Below are 27902 nucleotides of genomic sequence, written 5' to 3'. Positions count from 1 at the left end.
GTTAACACAGTGGACATCACACACAACACATTAAACCTTCTATTGGCAGGTAGTGTGTTTCTGGTTAACACAGTGGACATCACACACAACACATTAAACCTTCTATTGGCAGGTAGTGTGTTTCTGGTTAACACAGTGGACATCACAACACAACACATTAAACCTTCTATTGGCAGGTAGTGTGTTTCTGGTTAACACAGTGGACATCACACAACACATTAAACCTTCTATTGGCAGGTAGTGTGTTTCTGGTTAACACAGTGGACATGGACACAACACATTAAACCTCCTATTGGCAGGTAGTGTGTTTCTGGTTAACACAGTGGACATCACAACACATTAAACCTCCTATTGGCAGGTAGTGTGTTTCTGGTTAACAGAGTGGACATCACACAACACATTAAACCTTCTATTGGCAGGTAGTGTGTTTCTGGTTAACACAGTGGACATCACAACACATTAAACCTTCTATTGGCAGGTAGTGTGTTTCTGGTTAACACAGTGGACATCACAACACATTAAACCTTCTATTGGCAGGTAGTGTGTTTCTGGTTAACAGAGTGGACATCACACAACACATTAAACCTTCTATTGGCAGGTAGTGTGTTTCTGGTTAACACAGTGGACATCACAACACATTAAACCTTCTATTGGCAGGTAGTGTGTTTCTGGTTAACACAGTGGACATCACACACAACACATTAAACCTCCTATTGGCAGGTAGTGTGTCTCTGGTTAACACAGTGGACATCACAACACATTAAACCTTCTATTGGCAGGTAGTGTGTTTCTGGTTAACACAGTGGACATCACACACAACACATTCAACCTTCTATTGGCAGGTAGTGTGTTTCTGGTTAACACAGTGGACATCACACAACACATTAAACCTTCTATTGGCAGGTAGTGTGTTTCTGGTTAACACAGTGGACATCACACAACACATTAAACCTTCTATTGGCAGGTAGTGTGTTTCTGGTTAACACAGTGGACATCACACACAACACATTAAACCTTCTATTGGCAGGTAGTGTATTTCTGGTTAACACAGTGGACATCACACACAACACATTAAACCTTCTATTGGCAGGTAGTGTGTTTCTGGTTAACACAGTGGACATCACACACAACACATTAAACCTTCTATTGGCAGGTAGTGTATTTCTGGTTAACACAGTGGACATCACACACAACACATTCAACCTTCTATTGGCAGGTAGTGTGTTTCTGGTTAACACAGTGGACATCACACACAACACATTAAACCTTCTATTGGCAGGTAGTGTATTTCTGGTTAACACAGTGGACATCACACAACACATTCAACCTTCTATTGGCAGGTAGTGTGTTTCTGGTTAACACAGTGGACATCACACACAACACATTCAACCTTCTATTGGCAGGTAGTGTGTTTCTAGTTAACACAGTGGACATCACAACACATTAAACCTTCTATTGGCAGGTAGTGTGTTTCTGGTTAACACAGTGGACATCACAACACATTCAACCTTCTATTGGCAGGTAGTGTGTTTCTGGTTAACACAGTGGACATCACACAACACATTAAACCTTCTATTGGCAGGTAGTGTGTTTCTGGTTAACACAGTGGACATCACACACAACACATTCAACCTTCTATTGGCAGGTAGTGTGTTTCTGGTTAACACAGTGGACATCACACACAACACATTAAACCTCCTATTGGCAGGTAGTGTGTTTCTGGTTAACACAGTGGACATCACAACACATTAAACCTCCTATTGGCAGGTAGTGTGTTTCTGGTTAACACAGTGGACATCACACAACACATTAAACCTTCTATTGGCAGGTAGTGTGTTTCTGGTTAACAGAGTGGACATCACACAACACATTACACCTTCTATTGGCAGGTAGTGTGTTTCTGGTTAACACAGTGGACATCACACAACACATTAAACCTTCTATTGGCAGGTAGTGTGTTTCTGGTTAACACAGTGGACATCACAACACATTCAACCTTCTATTGGCAGGTAGTGTGTTTCTGGTTAACACAGTGGACATCACACAACACATTAAACCTTCTATTGGCAGGTAGTGTGTTTCTGGTTAACACAGTGGACATCACACACAACACATTCAACCTTCTATTGGCAGGTAGTGTGTTTCTGGTTAACACAGTGGACATCACACACAACACATTAAACCTTCTATTGGCAGGTAGTGTGTTTCTGGTTAACACAGTGGACATCACACAACACATTCAACCTTCTATTGGCAGGTAGTGTGTTTCTGGTTAACACAGTGGACATCACACACAACACATTCAACCTTCTATTGGCAGGTAGTGTGTTTCTGGTTAACACAGTGGACATCACAACACATTAAACCTTCTATTGGCAGGTAGTGTGTTTCTGGTTAACACAGTGGACATCACAACACATTCAACCTTCTATTGGCAGGTAGTGTGTTTCTGGTTAACACAGTGGACATCACACAACACATTAAACCTTCTATTGGCAGGTAGTGTGTTTCTGGTTAACACAGTGGACATCACACACAACACATTCAACCTTCTATTGGCAGGTAGTGTGTTTCTGGTTAACACAGTGGACATCACACACAACACATTAAACCTCCTATTGGCAGGTAGTGTGTTTCTGGTTAACACAGTGGACATCACAAAACATTAAACCTCCTATTGGCAGGTAGTGTGTTTCTGGTTAACACAGTGGACATCACACAACACATTAAACCTTCTATTGGCAGGTAGTGTGTTTCTGGTTAACAGAGTGGACATCACACAACACATTACACCTTCTATTGGCAGGTAGTGTGTTTCTGGTTAACACAGTGGACATCACACAACACATTAAACCTTCTATTGGCAGGTAGTGTGTTTCTGGTTAACACAGTGGACATCACAACACATTCAACCTTCTATTGGCAGGTAGTGTGTTTCTGGTTAACACAGTGGACATCACACAACACATTAAACCTTCTATTGGCAGGTAGTGTGTTTCTGGTTAACACAGTGGACATCACACACAACACATTCAACCTTCTATTGGCAGGTAGTGTGTTTCTGGTTAACACAGTGGACATCACACACAACACATTAAACCTTCTATTGGCAGGTAGTGTGTTTCTGGTTAACACAGTGGACATCACACAACACATTCAACCTTCTATTGGCAGGTAGTGTGTTTCTGGTTAACACAGTGGACATCACACACAACACATTCAACCTTCTATTGGCAGGTAGTGTGTTTCTGGTTAACACAGTGGACATCACAACACATTAAACCTTCTATTGGCAGGTAGTGTGTTTCTGGTTAACACAGTGGACATCACAACACATTCAACCTTCTATTGGCAGGTAGTGTGTTTCTGGTTAACACAGTGGACATCACACAACACATTAAACCTTCTATTGGCAGGTAGTGTGTTTCTGGTTAACACAGTGGACATCACACACAACACATTCAACCTTCTATTGGCAGGTAGTGTGTTTCTGGTTAACACAGTGGACATCACACACAACACATTAAACCTCCTATTGGCAGGTAGTGTGTTTCTGGTTAACACAGTGGACATCACAACACATTAAACCTCCTATTGGCAGGTAGTGTGTTTCTGGTTAACACAGTGGACATCACACAACACATTAAACCTTCTATTGGCAGGTAGTGTGTTTCTGGTTAACACAGTGGACATCACACACAACACATTAAACCTTCTATTGGCAGGTAGTGTGTTTCTGGTTAACACAGTGGACATCACACAACACATTAAACCTTCTATTGGCAGGTAGTGTGTTTCTGGTTAACACAGTGGACATCACACAACACATTAAACCTTCTATTGGCAGGTAGTGTGTTTCTGGTTAACACAGTGGACATCACACACAACACATTACACCTTCTATTGGCAGGTAGTGTGTTTCTGGTTAACACAGTGGACATCACACACAACACATTAAACCTTCTATTGGCAGGTAGTGTGTTTCTGGTTAACACAGTGGACATCACACAACACATTAAACCTTCTATTGGCAGGTAGTGTGTTTCTGGTTAACACAGTGGACATCACAACATAATAAAGGGCCTGGGCATGTATGTGTGTACGTACTCGTGTGTGTGTGTGTGTTTCTGAGAACGTGCATTTGTACTTTATGAGAGTGTGTGTGTTGAATGACAGAGTGTGTGACTAATATTGTCCTCTCACTCAACATTCCAAACATTCAGGAAGAGGAAGTCAGCGTGGTGTCTGATGGGAAAGAGATTGGGAGGGACAGGTTTCCTTTAGCTTTTATAGAGATGACCTGAGGAAGTGGGGCTCTACCTTCAAAGAGATGGTTCACACTTGAAGGGTGTGTGTGTGTGTGTGTGTGTGTGTGTGTGTGTGTGTGTGTGTGTGTGTGTGTGTGTGTGTGTGTGTGTGTGTGTGTGTGTGTGTGTGTGTGTGTGTGTGTGGTGTGTGTGGTGTGGTGTGTGGGTGTGTGTGTGTGTGTGTGTGTGTTTGCGTGTGTGTGTGTAGGGTGGTAGATTTGTTCCATGACTCCACCATTGGCCAGACTTCCTCTTTGGCCTGGCAGAGCTGTGGGAATCAGCTGACGTGTGTGTGTGTGTGTGTGTGTCTGTCAGCTGTTGGTATTTACAGCAGTTCAGTCTCTCCTCTCGTCAGGTCATAACTCTGGGTGGGCGAGAGGTTCCTCTAAAAGTCGTCCTGACAAAAGACTCATCCCAGTTAGAAACTAACACACACACACACACACACACACACACACACACACACACACACACACACACACACACACACACACACACACACACACACACACACACATGGCTTCAGTGATAATCCATCTGGATCCACTCTAAATATCATATGCATAGTTTGGATGAGGAGAGGAGAGGTAGAGAACTGGGAGAGGAGAGGAGAGGTAGAGAACTGGGAGAGGAGAGGAGAGGTAGAGAACTTGGGGGAGAGGAGAGGAGAGGAGAGAACTGGGAGAGGAGAGGAGAGGAGAGGAGAGGTAGAGAACTTGGGAGAGGAGAGGAGTGGAGTGGAGAGGAGAGGAGAGGTAGAGAACTGGGAGAGGAGATGAGAGGAGAGACAGAACAGAGAGAGAAGAGACAGAACAGAGAGAGGGGAGGAGAGGAGAGACAGAACAGAGAGAGAATAGACAGAAAACAGAGAGGAGAGGAGATGAGATGAGATGAGAGATGAGGAGAGGAGAGACAGAACAGAGAGAGAAGAGACAGAACAGAGAGAGGAGAGACAGAACAGAGAGAGGAGAGGAGAGACAGAACAGAGAGAGGAGAGACAGAACTCTCTCTCTCTGTCTCTCTTTCTGTCTCTCTCTCTCTGTCTCTCTCTCTCTGTCTCTGTCTCTCTCTCTCTGTCTTTGCCTCTCTGTCTCTGTTTCTCTCTCTCTCTATTTCTCCCTCCGTGTCCTTGCTCAGGGGCCAGACGCAGTACACACAAGGCTTTGCGTTGACCTTTAGAGTGTTGACCTCGGGCCAGGTTCTGGGGTCACCATGGAAACAGCCCTGTCGCCGTAGGACCCACGCACAGTCAGGCTGTAAACCACTGCACTACACACACACACTTGCACGCACGCACACACACTCGCACGAATGCACACACACATACACGCACACACTCTGTTATGGTTAGGATCATGTCATGGCTGGTTGGTTATGACTATATTGTGGTTATGACTATATTATTGCTATGATTATATTGTGGTTATGATTATATTGTTAAATTGTGGTTTTAATTATATTGTTAAATTGTGGTTATAATTATATTGTTAAAATGTGGTTATAATTATATTGTTATATTGTGGTTTTAATTATATTGTTAAATTGTGGTTATAATTACATTCTTATATTGTGGTTATAATTATATTGTTATATTGTGATTATGATTATATTGTTATATTGTGGTTATAATTATATTGTTATATTGTGGTTATAATTATATTGTGGCTATAATTATATGGTTATATTGTGGTTATGATTATATTGTGGTTATAATTACATTGTTATATTGTGGTTATAATTACATTGTTATATTGTGGTTATAATTACATTGTTATATTGTGGTTATAATTATATTGTTATATTGTGGTTATAATTACATTGTTATATTGTGGTTATAATTATATTGTTATATTGTGGTTATAATTATATTGTGGTTATGATTATATTGTGGTTATAATTATATTGTTATATTGTGGTTATGATGATATTGTTATATTGTGGTTATAATCATATTGTTATATTGTGGTTATAATTACATTGTTATATTGTGGTTATAATTATATTGTGGTTATGATTATATTGTGGTTATAATTATATTGTGGTTATAATTATATTGTTATATTGTGGTTATGATTATATTGTTAAATTGTGGTTATAATTACATTGTTATATTGTGGTTATGATTATATTGTGGTTATAATTACATTGTTCTATTGTGGTTATAATTATATTGTGGTTATAATTATATTTTGTGGTTATGATTATATTGTGGTTATGATTATATTGTGGTTATAATTATATTGTTATATTGTGGTTATGATTATATTGTTATATTGTGGTTATAATTACATTGTTACATTGTGGTTATAATTATATTGTTATATTGTGGTTATGATTATATTGTTATATTGTGGTTATAATTACATTGTTATATTGTGGTTATGATTATATTGTGTTTATAATTACATTGTTATATTGTGGTTATAATTATATTGTTACATTGTGGTTATAATTACATTGTTATATTGTGGTTATAATTATATTGTGTTTATAATTACATTGTTATATTGTGGTTATAATTACATTGTTATATTGTGGTTATAATTATATTGTTATATTGTGGTTATAATTATATTGTGGTTATAATTATATTGTTATATTGTGGTTATAATTATATTGTTATATTGTGGTTATGATTATATTGTGGTTATGATTATATTGTTATATTGTGGTTATAATTAAATTGTTATATTGTGTTTATAATTATATTGTTATATTGTGCTTATAATTATATTGTTATATTGTGGTTATAATTATATTGTAATATTGTGGTTATAATTATATTGTTATATTGTGGTTATGATTATATTGTGGTTATAATTACATAGTGGCTATAATTATATTGTTATATTGTGGTTATGATTATATTGTGGTTATAATTATATTGTTATATTATGGTTATAATTATATTGTTATATTGTGGTTATGATTATATTGTGGTTATGATTATATTGTGGTTATAATTATATTGTTATATTGTGGTTATAATGATATTGTGGTTATGATTATATTGTGGTTATGATTATATTGTGGTTATAATTATATTGTTATATTGTGGTTATAATTATATTGTTATCTTGTGGTTATAATTATATTGTGGTTATGATTATATTGTGGTTATAATTATATTGTTATATTGTGTTTAGAATTATATTGTGGTTATAATTATATTGTTATATTGTGATTATGATTATATTGTTATATTGTGGTTATAATTATATTGTGGTTATGATTATATTGTGGTTATAATTATATTGTGGTTATGATTATATTGTGGTTATGATTATATTGTGGTTATAATTATATTGTGGTTATAATTATATTGTTATATTGTGGTTACAATTATATTGTTATATTGTGGTTATAATTATATTGTTATATTGTGGTTGTAATTATATTGTGGTTATGATTATATTGTTATATTGTGGTTATAATTATATTGTGGTTATGATTATATTGTTATATTGTGGTTACAATTATATTGTTATATTGTGGTTATAATTATATTGTTATATTGTGGTTATGATTATATTGTGGTTATAATTACATTGTTATATTGTGGTTATAATTATATTGTTATATTGTGGTTATGATTATATTGTTATATTGTGGTTATGATTATATTGTGGTTAAGATTATATTGTTATATTGTGGTTAAGATTATATTGTTATATTGTGGTTATGATTATATTGTTATATTGTGGTTATAATTATATTGTTATATTGTGGTTATAATTCCATTGTTATATTGTGGTTATAATTACATTGTTATATTGTGGTTATGATTATATTGTGGTTATGATTATATTGTGCTTATAATTATATTGTTATATTGTGGTTATAATGATATTGTGGTTATGATTATATTGTGGTTATGATTATATTGTGGTTATAATTATATTGTTATATTGTGGTTATAATTATATTGTTATCTTGTGGTTATAATTATATTGTGGTTATGATTATATTGTGGTTATAATTATATTGTTATATTGTGTTTAGAATTATATTGTGGTTATAATTATATTGTTATATTGTGATTATGATTATATTGTTATATTGTGGTTATAATTATATTGTGGTTATGATTATATTGTGGTTATAATTATATTGTGGTTATGATTATATTGTGGTTATGATTATATTGTGGTTATAATTATATTGTGGTTATAATTATATTGTTATATTGTGGTTACAATTATATTGTTATATTGTGGTTATAATTATATTGTTATATTGTGGTTGTAATTATATTGTGGTTATGATTATATTGTTATATTGTGGTTATAATTATATTGTGGTTATGATTATATTGTTATATTGTGGTTACAATTATATTGTTATATTGTGGTTATAATTATATTGTTATATTGTGGTTATGATTATATTGTGGTTATAATTACATTGTTATATTGTGGTTATAATTATATTGTTATATTGTGGTTATGATTATATTGTTATATTGTGGTTATGATTATATTGTGGTTAAGATTATATTGTTATATTGTGGTTAAGATTATATTGTTATATTGTGGTTATGATTATATTGTTATATTGTGGTTATAATTATATTGTTATATTGTGGTTATAATTCCATTGTTATATTGTGGTTATAATTACATTGTTATATTGTGGTTATAATTATTTTGTGGTTATGATTATATTGTGCTTATAATTATATTGTTATATTGTGGTTATAATTACATTGTTATATTGTGGTTATAATTATATTGTGGTGATGATTATATTGTGGTTATAATTATATTGTTAAATTGTGGTTATAATTACATTGTTATATTGTGGTTATAATTATATTGTGGTTATAATTATATTGTTATATTGTGGTTATGATTATATTGTTATATTGTGGTTATAATTACATTGTTATATTGTGGTTATAATTATATTGTGGTTATGATTATACTGTTATATTGTGGTTATAATTATATTGTTATATTGTGGTTATAATTATATTGTTATATTGTGGTTATGATTATATTGTGGTTATGATTATATTGTTATATTGTGGTAATAATTATATTGTTATATTGTGATTATTATTATATTGTGTTTATAATTACATTGTTATATTGTGGTTATAATTATATTGTTATATTGTGGTTATAATTACATTGTTATATTGTGCTTATAATTATATTGTTATATTGTGGTTATAATTATATTGTTATATTGTGGTTATGATTATATTGTGGTTATAATTATATTGTTATATTGTGGTTATGATTATATTGTTATATTGTGGTTATAATTATATTGTTATATTGTGGTTATGATTATATTGTGGTTATGATTATATTGTTATATTGTGTTTATAATTATATTGTTATATTGTGGTTATGATTATATTGTGGTTATAATTATATTGTTATATTGTGATTATGATTATATTGTGGTTATAATTATATTGTTATATTGTGGTTATAATTATATTGTTATATTGTGGTTATAATTATATTGTTATATTGTGATTGTGATTATATTGTTATATTGTGATTATGATTATATTGTGGTTATGATTATATTGTTATATTGTGGTTATAATTATATTGTTATATTGTGTTTATGATTATATTGTGTTTATAATTACATTGTTATATTGTGGTTATAATTACATTGTTATATTGTGGTTATAATTATATTGTTATATTGTGGTTATGATTATATTGTTATATTGTGATTATGATTATATTGTGATTATGATTATATTGTTATATTGTAGTTATGATTATATTGTTATATTGTGATTATGATTATATTGTGGTTATGATTATATTGTCATATTGTGGTTATAATTATATTGTTATATTGTGGTTATTATTATATTGTTATATTGTGTTTATGATTATATTGTGGTTATAATTATATTGTTATATTGTGGTTATAATTATATTGTTATATTGTGGTTATGATTATATTGTTATATTGTGGTTATAATTATATTGTTATATTGTGGTCATAATTATATTGTGGTTATGATTATATTGTTATATTGTGGTTAAGATTATATTGTTATATTGTGGTTATGATTATATTGTTATATTGTGGTTATAATTATATTGTTATATTGTGGTTATAATTCCATTGTTATATTGTGGTTATAATTACATTGTTATATTGTGGTTATGATTATATTGTGGTTATGATTATATTGTTATATTGTGGTTATAATTATATTGTTATATTGTGGTTATGATTATATTGTGGTTATAATTACATTGTTATATTGTGGTTATAATTATATTGTTATATTGTGGTTATGATTATATTGTTATATTGTGGTTATGATTATATTGTGGTTAAGATTATATTGTTATATTGTGGTTAAGATTATATTGTTATATTGTGGTTATGATTATATTGTTATATTGTGGTTATAATTATATTGTTATATTGTGGTTATAATTCCATTGTTATATTGTGGTTATAATTACATTGTTATATTGTGGTTATGATTATATTGTGGTTATGATTATATTGTGCTTATAATTATATTGTTATATTGTGGTTATAATGATATTGTGGTTATGATTATATTGTGGTTATGATTATATTGTGGTTATAATTATATTGTTATATTGTGGTTATAATTATATTGTTATCTTGTGGTTATAATTATATTGTGGTTATGATTATATTGTGGTTATAATTATATTGTTATATTGTGTTTAGAATTATATTGTGGTTATAATTATATTGTTATATTGTGATTATGATTATATTGTTATATTGTGGTTATAATTATATTGTGGTTATGATTATATTGTGGTTATAATTATATTGTGGTTATGATTATATTGTGGTTATGATTATATTGTGGTTATAATTATATTGTGGTTATAATTATATTGTTATATTGTGGTTACAATTATATTGTTATATTGTGGTTATAATTATATTGTTATATTGTGGTTGTAATTATATTGTGGTTATGATTATATTGTTATATTGTGGTTATAATTATATTGTGGTTATGATTATATTGTTATATTGTGGTTACAATTATATTGTTATATTGTGGTTATAATTATATTGTTATATTGTGGTTATGATTATATTGTGGTTATAATTACATTGTTATATTGTGGTTATAATTATATTGTTATATTGTGGTTATGATTATATTGTTATATTGTGGTTATGATTATATTGTGGTTAAGATTATATTGTTATATTGTGGTTAAGATTATATTGTTATATTGTGGTTATGATTATATTGTTATATTGTGGTTATAATTATATTGTTATATTGTGGTTATAATTCCATTGTTATATTGTGGTTATAATTACATTGTTATATTGTGGTTATAATTATTTTGTGGTTATGATTATATTGTGCTTATAATTATATTGTTATATTGTGGTTATAATTACATTGTTATATTGTGGTTATAATTATATTGTGGTGATGATTATATTGTGGTTATAATTATATTGTTAAATTGTGGTTATAATTACATTGTTATATTGTGGTTATAATTATATTGTGGTTATAATTATATTGTTATATTGTGGTTATGATTATATTGTTATATTGTGGTTATAATTACATTGTTATATTGTGGTTATAATTATATTGTGGTTATGATTATACTGTTATATTGTGGTTATAATTATATTGTTATATTGTGGTTATAATTATATTGTTATATTGTGGTTATGATTATATTGTGGTTATGATTATATTGTTATATTGTGGTAATAATTATATTGTTATATTGTGATTATTATTATATTGTGTTTATAATTACATTGTTATATTGTGGTTATAATTATATTGTTATATTGTGGTTATAATTACATTGTTATATTGTGCTTATAATTATATTGTTATATTGTGGTTATAATTATATTGTTATATTGTGGTTATGATTATATTGTGGTTATAATTATATTGTTATATTGTGGTTATGATTATATTGTTATATTGTGGTTATAATTATATTGTTATATTGTGGTTATGATTATATTGTGGTTATGATTATATTGTTATATTGTGTTTATAATTATATTGTTATATTGTGGTTATGATTATATTGTGGTTATAATTATATTGTTATATTGTGATTATGATTATATTGTGGTTATTGTGGTTATAATTATATTGTTATATTGTGGTTATAATTATATTGTTATATTGTGGTTATAATTATATTGTTATATTGTGATTGTGATTATATTGTTATATTGTGATTATGATTATATTGTGGTTATGATTATATTGTTATATTGTGGTTATAATTATATTGTTATATTGTGATTATGATTATATTGTGTTTATAATTACATTGTTATATTGTGGTTATAATTACATTGTTATATTGTGGTTATAATTATATTGTTATATTGTGGTTATGATTATATTGTTATATTGTGATTATGATTATATTGTGATTATGATTATATTGTTATATTGTAGTTATGATTATATTGTTATATTGTGATTATGATTATATTGTGGTTATGATTATATTGTCATATTGTGGTTATAATTATATTGTTATATTGTGGTTATTATTATATTGTTATATTGTGTTTATGATTATATTGTGGTTATAATTATATTGTTATATTGTGGTTATAATTATATTGTTATATTGTGGTTATGATTATATTGTTATATTGTGGTTATAATTATATTGTTATATTGTGGTCATAATTATATTGTGGTTATGATTATATTGTTATATTGTGGTTATGATTATATTGTTATATTGTGGTCATAATTATATTGTGGTTATGATTATATTGTTATATTGTGGTTATAATTATATTGTTATGTTGTGGTTATAATTATATTGTTATATTGTGGTTATGATTATATTGTTATATTGTGGTTATAATTATATTGTTATATTGTGGTTATAATTATATTGTGGTTATGATCTTATTGTGGTTATGATTATATTGTGGTTATAATTATATTGTTATATTGTGATTGTTATTATATTGTGGTTATGATTATACTGTGGCAATTAATATATTGTTAAGTTGTGGTCATGATTATATTGTGGTAATGAATATATTGAATATATTATGATTATGTTGTTATATGTTGTGAAGGGGGAAATGCCTCCCCCCATCTGGTGAATCTATCAATTAGACAGTACCTCTTAAGTTCCTTTCTCTCTGCCAAATCAATGACGTAGGTGAACATACGGCCCCCTAAGGGGTAGGGAAAGTACCAGGTTTTAGAGGTGTTCCTTCAGCTATATTATGCATGCAAGTTGCGCATTTAAAATAATGAACTGCTGAGACATGCTGAATCAAAATTTTGACAAAACCAATTATAGGAAATAGCCTCTATCATATCCCCCCTTGACAAGTGAGCCGGACCACGAGCCACTCGGCAAACAGGAAATGAGAGTAGATGAAAAAATGAGAGAAGACACGGCCTCCCCGTGAGTTCCTGTCTCCAGATACCCGTGAGTTCCTGTCTCCAGATACCCGTGAGTTCCTGCCTCCAGATACCCGTGAGTTCCTGCCTCCAGATACCCGTGAGTTCCTGTCTCGAGATACCCGTGAGTTCCTGCCTCCAGATACCCGTGAGTTCCTGCCTCCAGGTACCGTGAGTTCCTGTCTACAGATACCCGTGATTTCCTGTCTCCAGGTACCTGTGAGTTCCTGTCTCCAGATACCCGTGATTTCCTGCCTCCAGATTCCCGTGAGTTCCTGTCTCCAGATACCCATGAGTTCCTGTCTACAGATACCCGTGAGTTCCTGTCTACAGATACCCGTGAGTTCCTGTCTACAGATACCCGTGAGTTCCTGTCTCCAGATACCCGTGTGTTCCTGTCTCCAGATACACGTGAGTTCCTGTCTCCAGGTACCTGTGAGTTCCTGCCTCCAGATATACCCGTGAGTTCCTGCCTCCAGGTACCCGTGAGTTCCTGCCTCCAGATATACCCATGAGTTCCTGTCTCCAGATACCCGTGAGTTCCTGTCTCCAGGTACCCGTGAGTTCCTGTCTCCAGATACCCGTGAGTTCCTGCCTCCAGATACCCGTGAGTTCCTGTCTCCAGATACCCGTGAGTTCCTGCCTCCAGATACCCGTGAGTTCCTGCCTCCAGATACCCGTGAGTTCCTGTCTCCAGGTACCCGTGAGATCCTGTCTCCAGATACCCGTGAGTTCCTGCCTCCAGATACCCGTGAGTTCCTGCCTCCAGATACCCGTGAGTTCCTGCCTCCAGATACCCGTGAGTTCCTGCCTCCAGATACCCGTGAGTTCCTGCCTCCAGATACCCGTGAGTTCCTGTCTACAGATACCCGTGAGTTCCTGTCTACAGATACCCGTGAGTTCCTGTCTACAGATACCCGTGAGTTCCTGTCTCCAGATACCCGTGAGTTCCTGTCTCCAGATACCCGTGAGTTCCTGTCTCCAGGTACCCGTGAGTTCCTGTCTCCAGGTACCCGTGAGTTCCCGTCTCCAGGTACCCGTGAGTTCCCGTCTCCAGGTACCCGTGAGTTCCCGTCTCCAGGTACCCGTGATGAGACTGCTGATAGTCAGACTGCTGATAGTCAGACTGCTGAGACTGCTGATAGTCAGACTGCTGATAGTCAGACTGCTGAGACTGCTGATAGTCAGACTGCTGATAGTCAGACTGCTGATACTGCTGATAGTCAGACTGCTGAGACTGCTGATAGTCAGACTGCTGAGACTGCTGATAGTCAGACTGCTGAGACTGCTGATAGTCAGACTGCTGAGACTGCTGATAGTCAGACTGCTGATACTGCTGATAGTCAGACTGCTGAGACTGCTGATAGTCAGACTGCTGAGACTGCTGATAGTCAGACTGCTGATAGTCAGACTGCTGATAGTCAGACTGCTGATAGTCAGACTGCTGATAGTCAGACTGCTCATAGTCAGACTGCTGAGACTGCTGATAGTCAGACTGCTGAGACTGCTGATAGTCAGACTGCTGATAGTCAGACTGCTGATAGTCAGACTGCTGATAGTCAGACTGCTGATACTGCTGATAGTCAGACTGCTGATAGTCAGACTGCTGAGACTGCTGATAGTCAGACTGCTGAGACTGCTGATAGTCAGACTGCTGATAGTCAGACTGCTGAGACTGCTGATAGTCAGACTGCTGATAGTCAGACTGCTGATAGTCAGACTGCTGATAGTCAGACTGCTGATAGTCAGACTGCTGATAGTCAGACTGCTGAGACTGCTGATAGTCAGACTGCTGAGACTGCTGATAGTCAGACTGCTGATACTGCTGATAGTCAGACTGCTGATAGTCAGACTGCTGATAGTCAGACTGCTGATAGTCAGACTGCTGATAGTCAGACTGCTGAGACTGCTGATACTGCTGATAGTCAGACTGCTGATAGTCAGACTGCTGATAGTCAGACTGCTGAGACTGCTGATAGTCAGACTGCTGATAGTCAGACTGCTGATAGTCAGACTGCTGAGACTGCTGATAGTCAGACTGCTGATAGTCAGACTGCTGAGACTGCTGATAGTCAGACTGCTGATAGTCAGACTGCTGATAGTCAGACTGCTGATAGTCAGACTGCTGAGACTGCTGATAGTCAGACTGCTGATAGTCAGACTGCTGAGACTGCTGATAGTCAGACTGCTGAGACTGCTGATAGTCAGACTGCTGATACTGCTGATAGTCAGACTGCTGATAGTCAGACTGCTGAGACTGCTGATAGTCAGACTGCTGAGACTGCTGATAGTCAGACTGCTGATACTGCTGATAGTCAGACTGCTGATAGTCAGACTGCTGATAGTCAGACTGCTGATAGTCAGACTGCTGATAGTCAGACTGCTGATAGTCAGACTGCTGATAGTCAGACTGCTGATAGTCAGACTGCTGAGACTGCTGATAGTCAGACTGCTGAGACTGCTGATAGTCAGACTGCTGATAGTCAGACTGCTGATAGTCAGACTGCTGATAGTCAGACTGCTGAGACTGCTGATAGTCAGACTGCTGAGACTGCTGATAGTCAGACTGCTGATAGTCAGACTGCTGATACTGCTGATAGTCAGACTGCTGATAGTCAGACTGCTGAGACTGCTGATAGTCAGACTGCTGAGACTGCTGATAGTCAGACTGCTGAGACTGCTGATAGTCAGACTGCTGATACTGCTGATAGTCAGACTGCTGATAGTCAGACTGCTGATAGTCAGACTGCTGATAGTCAGACTGCTGATAGTCAGACTGCTGATAGTCAGACTGCTGATAGTCAGACTGCTGAGACTGCTGATAGTCAGACTGCTGATACTGCTGATAGTCAGACTGCTGAGACTGCTGATAGTCAGACTGCTGATAGTCAGACTGCTGATAGTCAGACTGCTGATAGTCAGACTGCTGATACTGCTGATAGTCAGAATGCTGATAGTCAGACTGCTGATAGTCAGTAGGCGTCGAAACAGTTGCAGAAATCGTAGAGTATAACACATTTCAGCAGCTCATCTAGCAGTTTCATCAACCAATGCATTTCCCAGGCCAGCAAAAAAAATCACCCCCAGTATGTGCAGTTACTTTTAACTACGTCATAGCTGTGATAACACCAGTTGAGATGGTAACGTCATAGCTGTGATAACACCAGTTGAGATGGTAACGTCATAGCTGTGATAACACCAGTTGAGATGGTAACGTCATAGCTGTGATAACACCAGTTGAGATGGTAACGTCATAGCTGTGATAACACCAGTTGAGATGGTAACGTCATAGCTGTGATAACACCAGTTGAGATGGTAACGTCATAGCTGTGATAACACCAGTTGAGATGGTAACGTCATAGCTGTGATAACACCAGTTGAGATGGTAACGTCATAGCTGTGATAACACCAGTTGAGATGGTAACGTCATAGCTGTGATAACACCAGTTGAGATGGTAACGCCATAGCTGTGATAACACCAGTTGAGATGGTAACGTCATAGCTGTGATAACACCAGTTGAGATGGTAACGTCATAGCTGTGATAACACCAGTTGAGATGGTAACGTCATAGCTGTGATAACACCAGTTGAGATGGTGACGTCATAGCTGTGATAACACCAGTTGAGATGGTAACGTCATAGCTGTGATAACACCAGTTGAGATGGTGATGTCATAGCTGTGATAACACCAGTTGAGATGGTAACGTCATAGCTGTGATAACACCAGTTGAGATGGTAACGTCATAGCTGTGATAACACCAGTTGAGATGGTAACGTCATAGCTGTGATAACACCAGTTGAGATGGTAACGTCATAGCTGTGATAACACCAGTTGAGATGGTAACGTCATAGCTGTGATAACACCAGTTGAGATGGTGACGTCATAGCTGTGATAACACCAGTTGAGATGGTGACGTCATAGCTGTGATAACACCAGTTGAGATGGTAACGTCATAGCTGTGATAACACCAGTTGAGATGGTAACGCCATAGCTGTGATAACACCAGTTGAGATGGTAACGTCATAGCTGTGATAACACCAGTTGAGATGGTAACGTCATAGCTGTGATAACACCAGTTGAGATGGTAACGTCATAGCTGTGATAACACCAGTTGAGATGGTAACGTCATAGCTGTGATAACACCAGTTGAGATGGTAACGTCCATAGCTGTGATAACACCAGTTGAGATGGTAACGTCATAGCTGTGATAACACCAGTTGAGATGGTAACGTCATAGCTGTGATAACACCAGTTGAGATGGTAACGTCATAGCTGTGATAACACCAGTTGAGATGGTAACGTCATAGCTGTGATAACACCAGTTGAGATGGTGACGTCATAGCTGTGATAACACCAGTTGAGATGGTAACGTCATAGCTGTGATAACACCAGTTGAGATGGTGACGTCATAGCTGTGATAACACCAGTTGAGATGGTAACGTCATAGCTGTGATAACACCAGTTGAGATGGTAACGTCATAGCTGTGATAACACCAGTTGAGATGGTAACGTCATAGCTGTGATAACACCAGTTGAGATGGTAACGTCATAGCTGTGATAACACCAGTTGAGATGGTAACGTCATAGCTGTGATAACACCAGTTGAGATGGTGACGTCATAGCTGTGATAACACCAGTTGAGATGGTGACGTCATAGCTGTGATAACACCAGTTGAGATGGTAACGTCATAGCTGTGATAACACCAGTTGAGATGGTAACGTCATAGCTGTGATAACACCAGTTGAGATGGTAACGTCATAGCTGTGATAACACCAGTTGAGATGGTAACGTCATAGCTGTGATAACACCAGTTGAGATGGTAACGTCATAGCTGTGATAACACCAGTTGAGATGGTAACGTCATAGCTGTGATAACACCAGTTGAGATGGTAACGTCATAGCTGTGATAACACCAGTTGAGATGGTAACGTCATAGCTGTGATAACACCAGTCACTGGACCTTTGTGTTTTCCGAATAGGAGTAAAAGCTCCACTCTTCCATACCCCACACCTGTATAAAACATTGAACTGTTGTGTATGCTGAGTCCGAGTAGATGGTTACTCCACTCCCTTCCCCTCCCTTCCCCCTCCCCTCCCCTCCCCTCCCTTCCCTCTCTTCCCCTCTTACATGCTATAGTTAGCGCTTGTTACGCCTCTTGGAGGAGGGAACGCCCTGCTACACTCATCTCCCCCTGTGGAGGTATAGAGGAATGGGACTGTAGGTGGAGGTATAGAGGAATCAGACTGTTGGTGGAGGTATAGAGGAATCAGACTGTAGGTGGAGGTATAGAGGAATCAGACTGTAGGTGGAGGTATAGAGGTATGGGACTGTAGGTGGAGGTATAGAGGAATCAGACTGTAGGTGGAGGTATAGAGGAATCAGACTGTAGGTGGAGGTATAGAGGAATCAGACTGTAGGTGGAGGTATAGAGGAATGGGACTGTAGGTGGAGGTATAGAGGAATCAGACTGTTGGTGGAGGTATAGAGGAATCAGACTGTAGGTGGAGGTATAGAGGAATCAGACTGTAGGTGGAGGTATAGAGGAATCAGACTGTAGGTGGAGGTAGAGAGGAATCAGACTGTAGGTGGAGGTATAGAGGAATCAGACTGTAGGTGGAGGTAGAGAGGAATCAGTCTGTAGGTGGAGGTATAGAGGTGGAGGTATAGAGGAATCAGACTGTAGGTGGAGGTATAGAGGAATCAGACTGTAGGTGGAGGTGTAGATGAATCAGACTGTAGGTGGAGGTATAGAGGAATCAGACTGTAGGTGGAGGTATAGAGGAATCAGACTGTAGGTGGAGGTATAGAGGAATCAGACTGTAGGTGGAGGTATAGAGGAATCAGACTGTAGGTGGAGGTAAGGATGACAGAGACAGAGAATATGACCGTTAACAGGGAATGTATTTCCTTCAAATGGCAAGGTGGGGAAAAGCAGAGAAAGTTAAAGTTAAATAGCCCCCTCCCCAAACAAACCTACCCTCTCCTACCTTACCTACCCTCTCCTACCTTACCTGCCTACCCACTACTTACCTACCCTCTCCTACCTTACCTGACCTCTCCTACCTTACCTGACCTCCCCTACCTTACCTGACCTCTCCTACCTAACCTGACCTCTCCTACCTTACCTGCCCTCTCCTACCTTACCTGACCACTCCTACCTTACCTGACCTCTCCTACCTTACCTGCCCTCTCCTACCTTACCTGACCTCTCCTACCTTACCTAACCTCTCCTACCTTAACCTGACCTCTCCTACCTAACCTGACCTCTCCTACCTTACCTGCCCTCTCCTACCTTACCTGACCTCTCCTACCTTACCTGACCTCTCCTACCTTACCTGACCTCTCCTACCTTACCTGACCTCTCCTACCTTACCTGACCTCTCCTACCTTACCTGACCTCTCCTACCTTACCTACCCTCTCCTACCTTACCTGCCTACCCACTACTTACCTAACCTACCCTCTCCTACCTTAACCTGCCTACCCACTACTCACCTACCCTACCCTCTCCTACCTTACCTGCCTTCCCACTACTCACCTACACTACCCTCTTCTACCTTACCTGCCTTCCCACTACTCACCTACCCTACCCTCTCCTACCTTACCTGCCTTCCCACTACTCACCTACCCTACCCTCTCCTACCTTACCTGCCTACCCACTACTCACCTACCCTCTCCTACCTTACCTGCCTTCCCACTACTCACCTAACCTCACCTACCTTACCTGCCTTCCCACTACTTACCTACCCTCTTCTACCTTACCTGCCTTCCCACTACTCACCTAACCTCACCTACCTTACCTGCCTTCCCACTACTTACCTACCCTCTTCTACCTTACCTGCCTTCCCACTACTTACCTACCCTCTTCTACCTGCCTTCCCACCTGCCTTCCCACTACTTACCTACCCTCTTCTACCTTACCTGCCTTCCCACTACTTACCTACCCTCTTCTACCTTACCTGCCTTCCCACTACTTACCTACCCTTACCTACCTTACCTGCCTTCCCACTACTTACCTACCCTCTTCTACCTTACCTGCCTTCCCACTACTTACCTAACCTCTGCTACCTTACCTGCCTTCCCACTACTTACCTACCCTCTTCTACCTTACCTGCCTTCCCACTACTTACCTACCCTCTTCTACCTTACCTGCCTTCCCACTACTTACCTACCCTCTTCCACCTTACCTGCCTTCCCACTACTTACCTACCCTCTTCTACCTTACCTGACTTCCCACTACTTCCCTACCCTCTTCTACCTTACCTGCCTTCCCACTACTTACCTACCCTCTCCTACCTTACCTGCCTTCCCACTACTCACCTACCCTACCCTCTCCTACCTTACCTGCCTTCCCACTACTCACCTACCCTCTCCTACCTTACCTGCCTTCCCACTACTCACCTAACCTCACCTACCTTACCTGCCTTCCCACTACTTACCTACCCTCTTCTACCTTACCTGCCTTCCCACTACTCACCTAACCTCACCTACCTTACCTGCCTTCCCACTACTTACCTACCCTCTTCTACCTGCCTTCCCACCTGCCTTCCCACTACTTACCTACCCTCTTCTACCTTACCTGCCTTCCCACTACTTACCTACCCTCTTCTACCTTACCTGCCTTCCCACTACTTACCTACCCTTACCTACCTTACCTGCCTACCCACTACTTACCTAACCTCTCCTACCTTACCTGCCTTCCCACTACTCACCTAACCTCACCTACCTTACCTGCCTTCCCACTACTTACCTACCCTCTTCTACCTGCCTTCCCACCTGCCTTCCCACTACTTACCTACCCTCTTCTACCTTACCTGCCTTCCCACTACTTACCTACCCTCTTCTACCTTACCTGCCTTCCCACTACTTACCTACCCTTACCTACCTTACCTGCCTACCCACTACTTACCTACCCTCACCTACCTGACCTGCCTTCCCACTATTTACCTACCCTCTTCTACCTGACCTGCCTACCCACTACTTACCTAACCTTAACGCCACCTGGTGCGCTAACCAGAATGGAGAGGGTGGTCCGCCCAGGTCTTACCTAGTGTGTCTAGACGGTGTATATACTACGGGTATATGTATGCCCGCAGGCCTCTTGCCTAAACACTCCCAAGGTGCCTTCCCCTTCCCCCCTGGAAACAAATGAAACAGAATAATACAAACTTAAAGTGAACAATTTCAATAATCTAATGACTGAGTCCTATTGGCTCACAAGTAGTGGTTACAAAATACTTGACAACAAAACAAACAAACAAAACAAACAAACAAAACAAACAACTCTGAGCAACAACCAACACAGGACATCCAAGAAGCTCTGTCTCTTAGCAACAACCAACACAGGACATCCAAGAAGCTCTGTCTCTGAGCAACAACCAACACAGGACATCCAAGAAGCTCTGTCTCTTAGCAACGACCAACACAGGACATCCAAGAAGCTCTGTCTCTGAGCAACAACCAACACAGGACATCCAAGAAGCTCTGTCTCTTAGCAACAACCAACACAGGACATCCAAGAAGCTCTGTCTCTTAGCAACGACCAACACAGGACATCCAAGAAGCTCTGTCTCTGAGCAACGACCAACACAGGACATCCAATAAGCTCTGTCTCTTAGCAACAATCAACACAGGACATCCAATAAGCTCTGTCTCTGAGCAACGACCAACACAGGACATCCAAGAAGCTCTGTCTCTGAGCAACAACCAACACAGGACATCCAAGAAGCTCTGTCTCTTAGCAACAACCAACACAGGACATCCAAGAAGCTCTGTCTCTTAGCAACGACCAACACAGGACATCCAAGAAGCTCTGTCTCTGAGCAACGACCAACACAGGACATCCAAGAAGCTCTGTCTCTGAGCAACAACCAACACAGGACATCCAAGAAGCTCTGTCTCTTAGCAACAACCAACACAGGACATCCAATAAGCTCTGTCTCTTAGCAACAATCAACACAGGACATCCAAGAAGCTCTGTCTCTGAGCAACGACCAACACAGGACATCCAAGAAGCTCTGTCTCTGAGCAACAACCAACACAGGACATCCAAGAAGCTCTGTCTCTGAGCAACGACCAACACAGGACATCCAAGAAGCTCTGTCTCTGAGCAACAACCAACACAGGACATCCAAGAAGCTCTGTCTCTGAGCAACGACCAACACAGGACATCCAAGAAGCTCTGTCTCTGAGCAACAACCAACACAGGACATCCAAGAAGCTCTGTCTCTGAGCAACAACCAACACAGGACATCCAAGAAGCTCTGTCTCTGAGCAACGACCAACACAGGACATCCAAGAAGCTCTGTCTCTGAGCAACAACCAACACAGGACATCCAAGAAGCTCTGTCTCTGAGCAACGACCAACACAGGACATCCAAGAAGCTCTGTCTCTGAGCAACGACCAACACAGGACATCCAAGAAGCTCTGTCTCTTAGCAACAACCAACACAGGACATCCAAGAAGCTCTGTCTCTGAGCAACAACCAACACAGGACATCCAAGAAGCTCTGTCTCTGAGCAACAACCAACACAGGGCATCCAAGACGCTCTGTCTCTGAGCAACAACCAACACAGGACATCCAAGAAGCTCTGTCTCTTAGCAACGACCAACACAGGACATCCAAGAAGCTCTGTCTCTTAGCAACGACCAACACAGGACATCCAAGAAGCTCTGTCTCTTAGCAACAACCAACACAGGACATCCAAGAAACTCTGTCTCTGAGCAACAACCAACACAGGACATCCAAGAAGCTCTGTCTCTGAGCAACAACCAACACAGGACATCCAAGAAACTCTGTCTCTTAGCAACGACCAACACAGGACATCCAAGAAGCTCTGTCTCTTAGCAACAACCAACACAGGACATCCAAGAAGGTCTGTCTCTTAGCAACAACCAACACAGGACATCCAAGAAGCTCTGTCTCTGAGCAACAACCAACACAGGACATCCAAGAAGCTCTGTCTCTTAGCAACAACCAACACAGGACATCCAAGAAGCTCTGTCTCTGAGCAACAACCAACACAGGACATCCAAGAAGCTCTGTCTCTGAGCAACAACCAACACAGGACATCCAAGAAGCTCTGTCTCTTAGCAACAACCAACACAGGACATCCAAGGAGCTCTGTCTCTGAGCAACAACCAACACAGGACATCCAAGAAGCTCTGTCTCTTAGCAACGACCAACACAGGACATCCAAGAAGCTCTGTCTCTGAGCAACAACCAACACAGGACATCCAAGAAGCTCTGTCTCTTAGCAACAACCAACACAGGACATCCAAGAAGCTATGTACACCCAAGAAATGACATAAGGCCTTTAAATGCTCACTGGTCTTGGTGTGTGAAGGATTGTCTTGATTCTTTCTTTTGACAGAGTCTTCTGATGTTGTGAGATCTCCTATAAATAGGATGTTGGGTTTCCACAGCTGTAGTTTCTCCTTTGAAACGTTGTGTCCCCTCACTGCCAGTTCCTTCAGCAGGTGGAGGGGGTCAATCTTGCACGTTTCTGGAGTTGTTGAACAGATCAAAAGGTCATCGACATGTTGAACCAGACTGCTTCCCCCTGGGGAATGCTACATCTCTCAGGTCGTTCTGGAGGACACGGTTGAAGATTGAAGCGCTTTCACAAAATCCCAGTGGAAGACGATTGTAAGTGTACTGAGTTCCTTTTGTAAGAGAAAGAGAACAGGTTGTGACAGTCTGGGTGGAGTGGGACTGTGAGATATGCATCACGTAGTTCAATGAGAGAAAAGGTTTGACGCTTCAGTTGGAACACTTGGCCAGGACAGGCTCGGCTGATTTTATCAACACGATTTCGTGTTACCCTTTTGACCACAGGTAGTCTGGTACCGAACTGAGACCAGTGCTGCACTAATGTCCTATTGAGATGGGGGTTCACTCATTAGTGCTGCACTAATGTACATGTTGAGATGGGGGTTCACTCAGGTTTCTGACATTGTGCTGTACCTGTTGAGATGGGGGTTCACTCATCAGTGCTGCACTAATGTACCTTTTGAGATGGGGGTTCACTCATCAGTGCTGCACTAATGTACCTATTGAGATGGGGGTTCACTCATTAGTGCTGCACTAATTTACCTGTTGAGATGGGGGTTCACTCATTAGTGCTGCACTAATGTACATGTTGAGATGGGGGTTCACTCAGGTTTCTGACATTGTGCTGTACCTGTTGAGATGGGGGTTCACTCATCAGTGCTGCACTAATGTACCTTTTGAGATGGGGGTTCACTCATCAGTGCTGCACTAATGTACCTATTGAGATGGGGGTTCACTCATTAGTGCTGCACTAATGTACTTGTTGAGATGGGGGTTCCCTCATTAGTGCTGCACTAATGTACCTGTTGAGATGGGGGTTCACTCATTAGTGCTGCACTAATGTACCTGTTGAGATGGGGGTTCACTCAGGTTTCTGGCATTGTGCTGCACCTGTTGAGATGGGGGTTCACTCATTAGTGCTGCACTAATGTACCTATTGAGATGGGGGTTCACTCATCAGTGCTGCACTAATGTACCTGTTGAGATAGGGGTTCACTCATTAGTGCTGCACTAATGTACCTATTGAGATGGGGGTTCACTCATCAGTGCTGCACTAATGTACCTATTGAGATGGGGGTTCACTTATTAGTGCTGCACTAATGTACCTGTTGAGATGGGGGTTCACTCATTAGTGCTGCACTAATGTACCTGTTGAGATGGGGGTTCACTCATTAGTGCTGCACTAATGTACCTGTTGAGATGGGAGTTCACTCATTAGTGCTGCTCTAATGTACTTGTTGAGATGGGGGTTCACTCATCAGTGCTGCACTAATGTACCTATTGAGATGGGGGTTCACTCATTAGTGCTGCACTAATGTACCTATTGAGATGGGGGTTCACTCATCAGTGCTGCACTAATGTCCCTATTGAGATGGGGGTTCACTCATCAGCGCTGCACTAATGTACCTGTTGAGATGGGGGTTCACTCATTAGTGCTGCACTAATGTACCTGTTGAGATGGGGGTTCACTCATCAGTGCTGCACTAATGTACTTGTTGAGATGGGGGTTCACTCATCAGTGCTGCACTAATGTACCTTTTGAGATGGGGGTTCACTCATTAGTGCTGCACTAATGTACCTGTTGAGATGGGGGTTCACTCATTAGTGCTGCCCTAATGTACCTGTTGAGATAGGGGTTCACTCATTAGTGCTGCACTAATGTACCTATTGAGATGGGGGTTCACTCATTAGTGCTGCTCTAATGTACCTGTTGAGATGGGGGTTCACTCATTAGTGCTGCACTAATGTACCTATTGAGATGGGGGTTCACTCATTAGTGCTGCTCTAATGTACCTGTTGAGATGGGGGTTCACTCATTAGTGCTGCACTAATGTACCTATTGAGATGGGGGTTCACTCATTAGTGCTGCACTAATGTACCTGTTGAGATGGGGGTTCACTCATTAGTGCTGCTCTAATGTACCTGTTGAGATGGGGGTTCACTCATTAGTGCTGCACTAATGTACCTATTGAGATGGGGGTTCACTCATCAGTGCTGCACTAATGTACCTGTTGAGATGGGGGTTCACTCATCAGTGCTGCACTAATGTACTTGTTGAGATGGGGGTTCACTCATCAGTGCTGCACTAATGTACCTATTGAGATGGGGGTTCACTCATTAGTGCTGCACTAATGTACCTGTTGAGATGGGGGTTCACTCATTAGTACTGCACTAATGTACATATTGAGATGGGGGTTCACTCATTAGTGCTGCACTAATGTACCTGTTGAGATGGGGGTTCACTCATTAGTGCTGCACTAATGTACCTGTTGAGATGGGGGTTCACTCATTAGTGCTGCACTAATGTACCTGTTGAGATGGGGGTTCACTCATTAGTGCTGCACTAATGTACCTGTTGAGATGGGGGTTCACTCATTAGTGCTGCACTAATGTACCTGTTGAGATGGGGGTTCACTCATTAGTGCTGCACTAATGTACCTATTGAGATGGGGGTTCACTCATTAGTGCTGCTCTAATGTACCTGTTGAGATAGGGGTTCACTCATTAGTGCTGCACTAATGTACCTATTGAGATGGGGGTTCACTCATCAGTGCTGCACTAATGTACCTATTGAGATGGGGGTTCACTCATTAGTGCTGCACTAATGTACCTGTTGAGATGGGGGTTCACTCATTAGTGCTGCACTAATGTACCTGTTGAGATGGGAGTTCACTCATTAGTGCTGCTCTAATGTACTTGTTGAGATGGGGGTTCACTCATCAGTGCTGCACTAATGTACCTATTGAGATGGGGGTTCACTCATTAGTGCTGCACTAATGTACCTATTGAGATGGGGGTTCACTCATCAGTGCTGCACTAATGTACCTATTGAGATGGGGGTTCACTCATTAGTGCTGCACTAATGTACCTGTTGAGATGGGGGTTCACTCATCAGTGCTGCACTAATGTACCTGTTGAGATGGGGGTTCACTCATTAGTGCTGCTCTAATGTACCTGTTGAGATGGGGGTTCACTCATTAGTGCTGCACTAATGTACCTATTGAGATGGGGGTTCACTCATCAGTGCTGCACTAATGTACCTGTTGAGATGGGGGTTCACTCATCAGTGCTGCACTAATGTACTTGTTGAGATGGGGGTTCACTCATCAGTGCTGCACTAATGTACCTATTGAGATGGGGTTCACTCATTAGTGCTGCACTAATGTACCTGTTGAGATGGGGGTTCACTCATTAGTACTGCACTAATGTACATATTGAGATGGGGGTTCACTCATTAGTGCTGCACTAATGTACCTGTTGAGATGGGGGTTCACTCATTAGTGCTGCACTAATGTACCTGTTGAGATGGGGGTTCACTCATTAGTGCTGCACTAATGTACCTGTTGAGATGGGGGTTCACTCATTAGTGCTGCACTAATGTACCTGTTGAGATGGGGGTTCACTCATTAGTGCTGCACTAATGTACCTGTTGAGATGGGGGTTCACTCATTAGTGCTGCACTAATGTACCTATTGAGATGGGGGTTCACTCATTAGTGCTGCTCTAATGTACCTGTTGAGATAGGGGTTCACTCATTAGTGCTGCACTAATGTACCTATTGAGATGGGGGTTCACTCATCAGTGCTGCACTAATGTACCTATTGAGATGGGGGTTCACTCATTAG

At 39.1% G+C, this 27902-nt stretch overlaps 1 protein-coding gene across 1 annotated transcript; it reads left to right on the top strand.

Annotated features, from left to right (window-relative positions):
- The first annotated feature begins 13541 nt into the window (after nt 1-13541).
- On the top strand, nt 13542-24581 carry LOC135506619 (uncharacterized). Its single transcript, XM_064925943.1, has 5 exons — nt 13542-13551; nt 13769-13888; nt 13936-14133; nt 14276-14866; nt 24562-24581. The coding sequence occupies exons 1-5, from the start codon at nt 13542-13544 to the stop codon at nt 24579-24581; spliced, it is 939 nt and encodes a 312-aa protein (XP_064782015.1).
- The last annotated feature ends 3321 nt before the right edge of the window (nt 24582-27902 follow it).

The sequence above is a fragment of the Oncorhynchus masou genome, chromosome 20 (assembly GCF_036934945.1).
Source record: "Oncorhynchus masou masou isolate Uvic2021 chromosome 20, UVic_Omas_1.1, whole genome shotgun sequence".
Lineage (NCBI taxonomy): Eukaryota > Metazoa > Chordata > Actinopteri > Salmoniformes > Salmonidae > Oncorhynchus > Oncorhynchus masou.
The sequence above is the reverse complement of the archived record's forward strand: the minus strand, read 5'-3'. Positions and strand labels throughout refer to the sequence as shown.

What these genes read in the sequence shown, in the direction of transcription:
- LOC135506619 (XM_064925943.1), top strand. An exon ending in GTTCCTGTCTCCAGATACAC is followed by an intron (nt 14,134 to 14,275) that starts GTGAGTTCCTGT and finishes TCCTGTCTCCAG; the next exon opens with GTACCCGTGAGTTCCTGTCT. An exon ending in GACTGCTGAGACTGCTGATA is followed by an intron (nt 14,867 to 24,561) that starts GTCAGACTGCTG and finishes TTTTGACCACAG; the next exon opens with GTAGTCTGGTACCGAACTGA.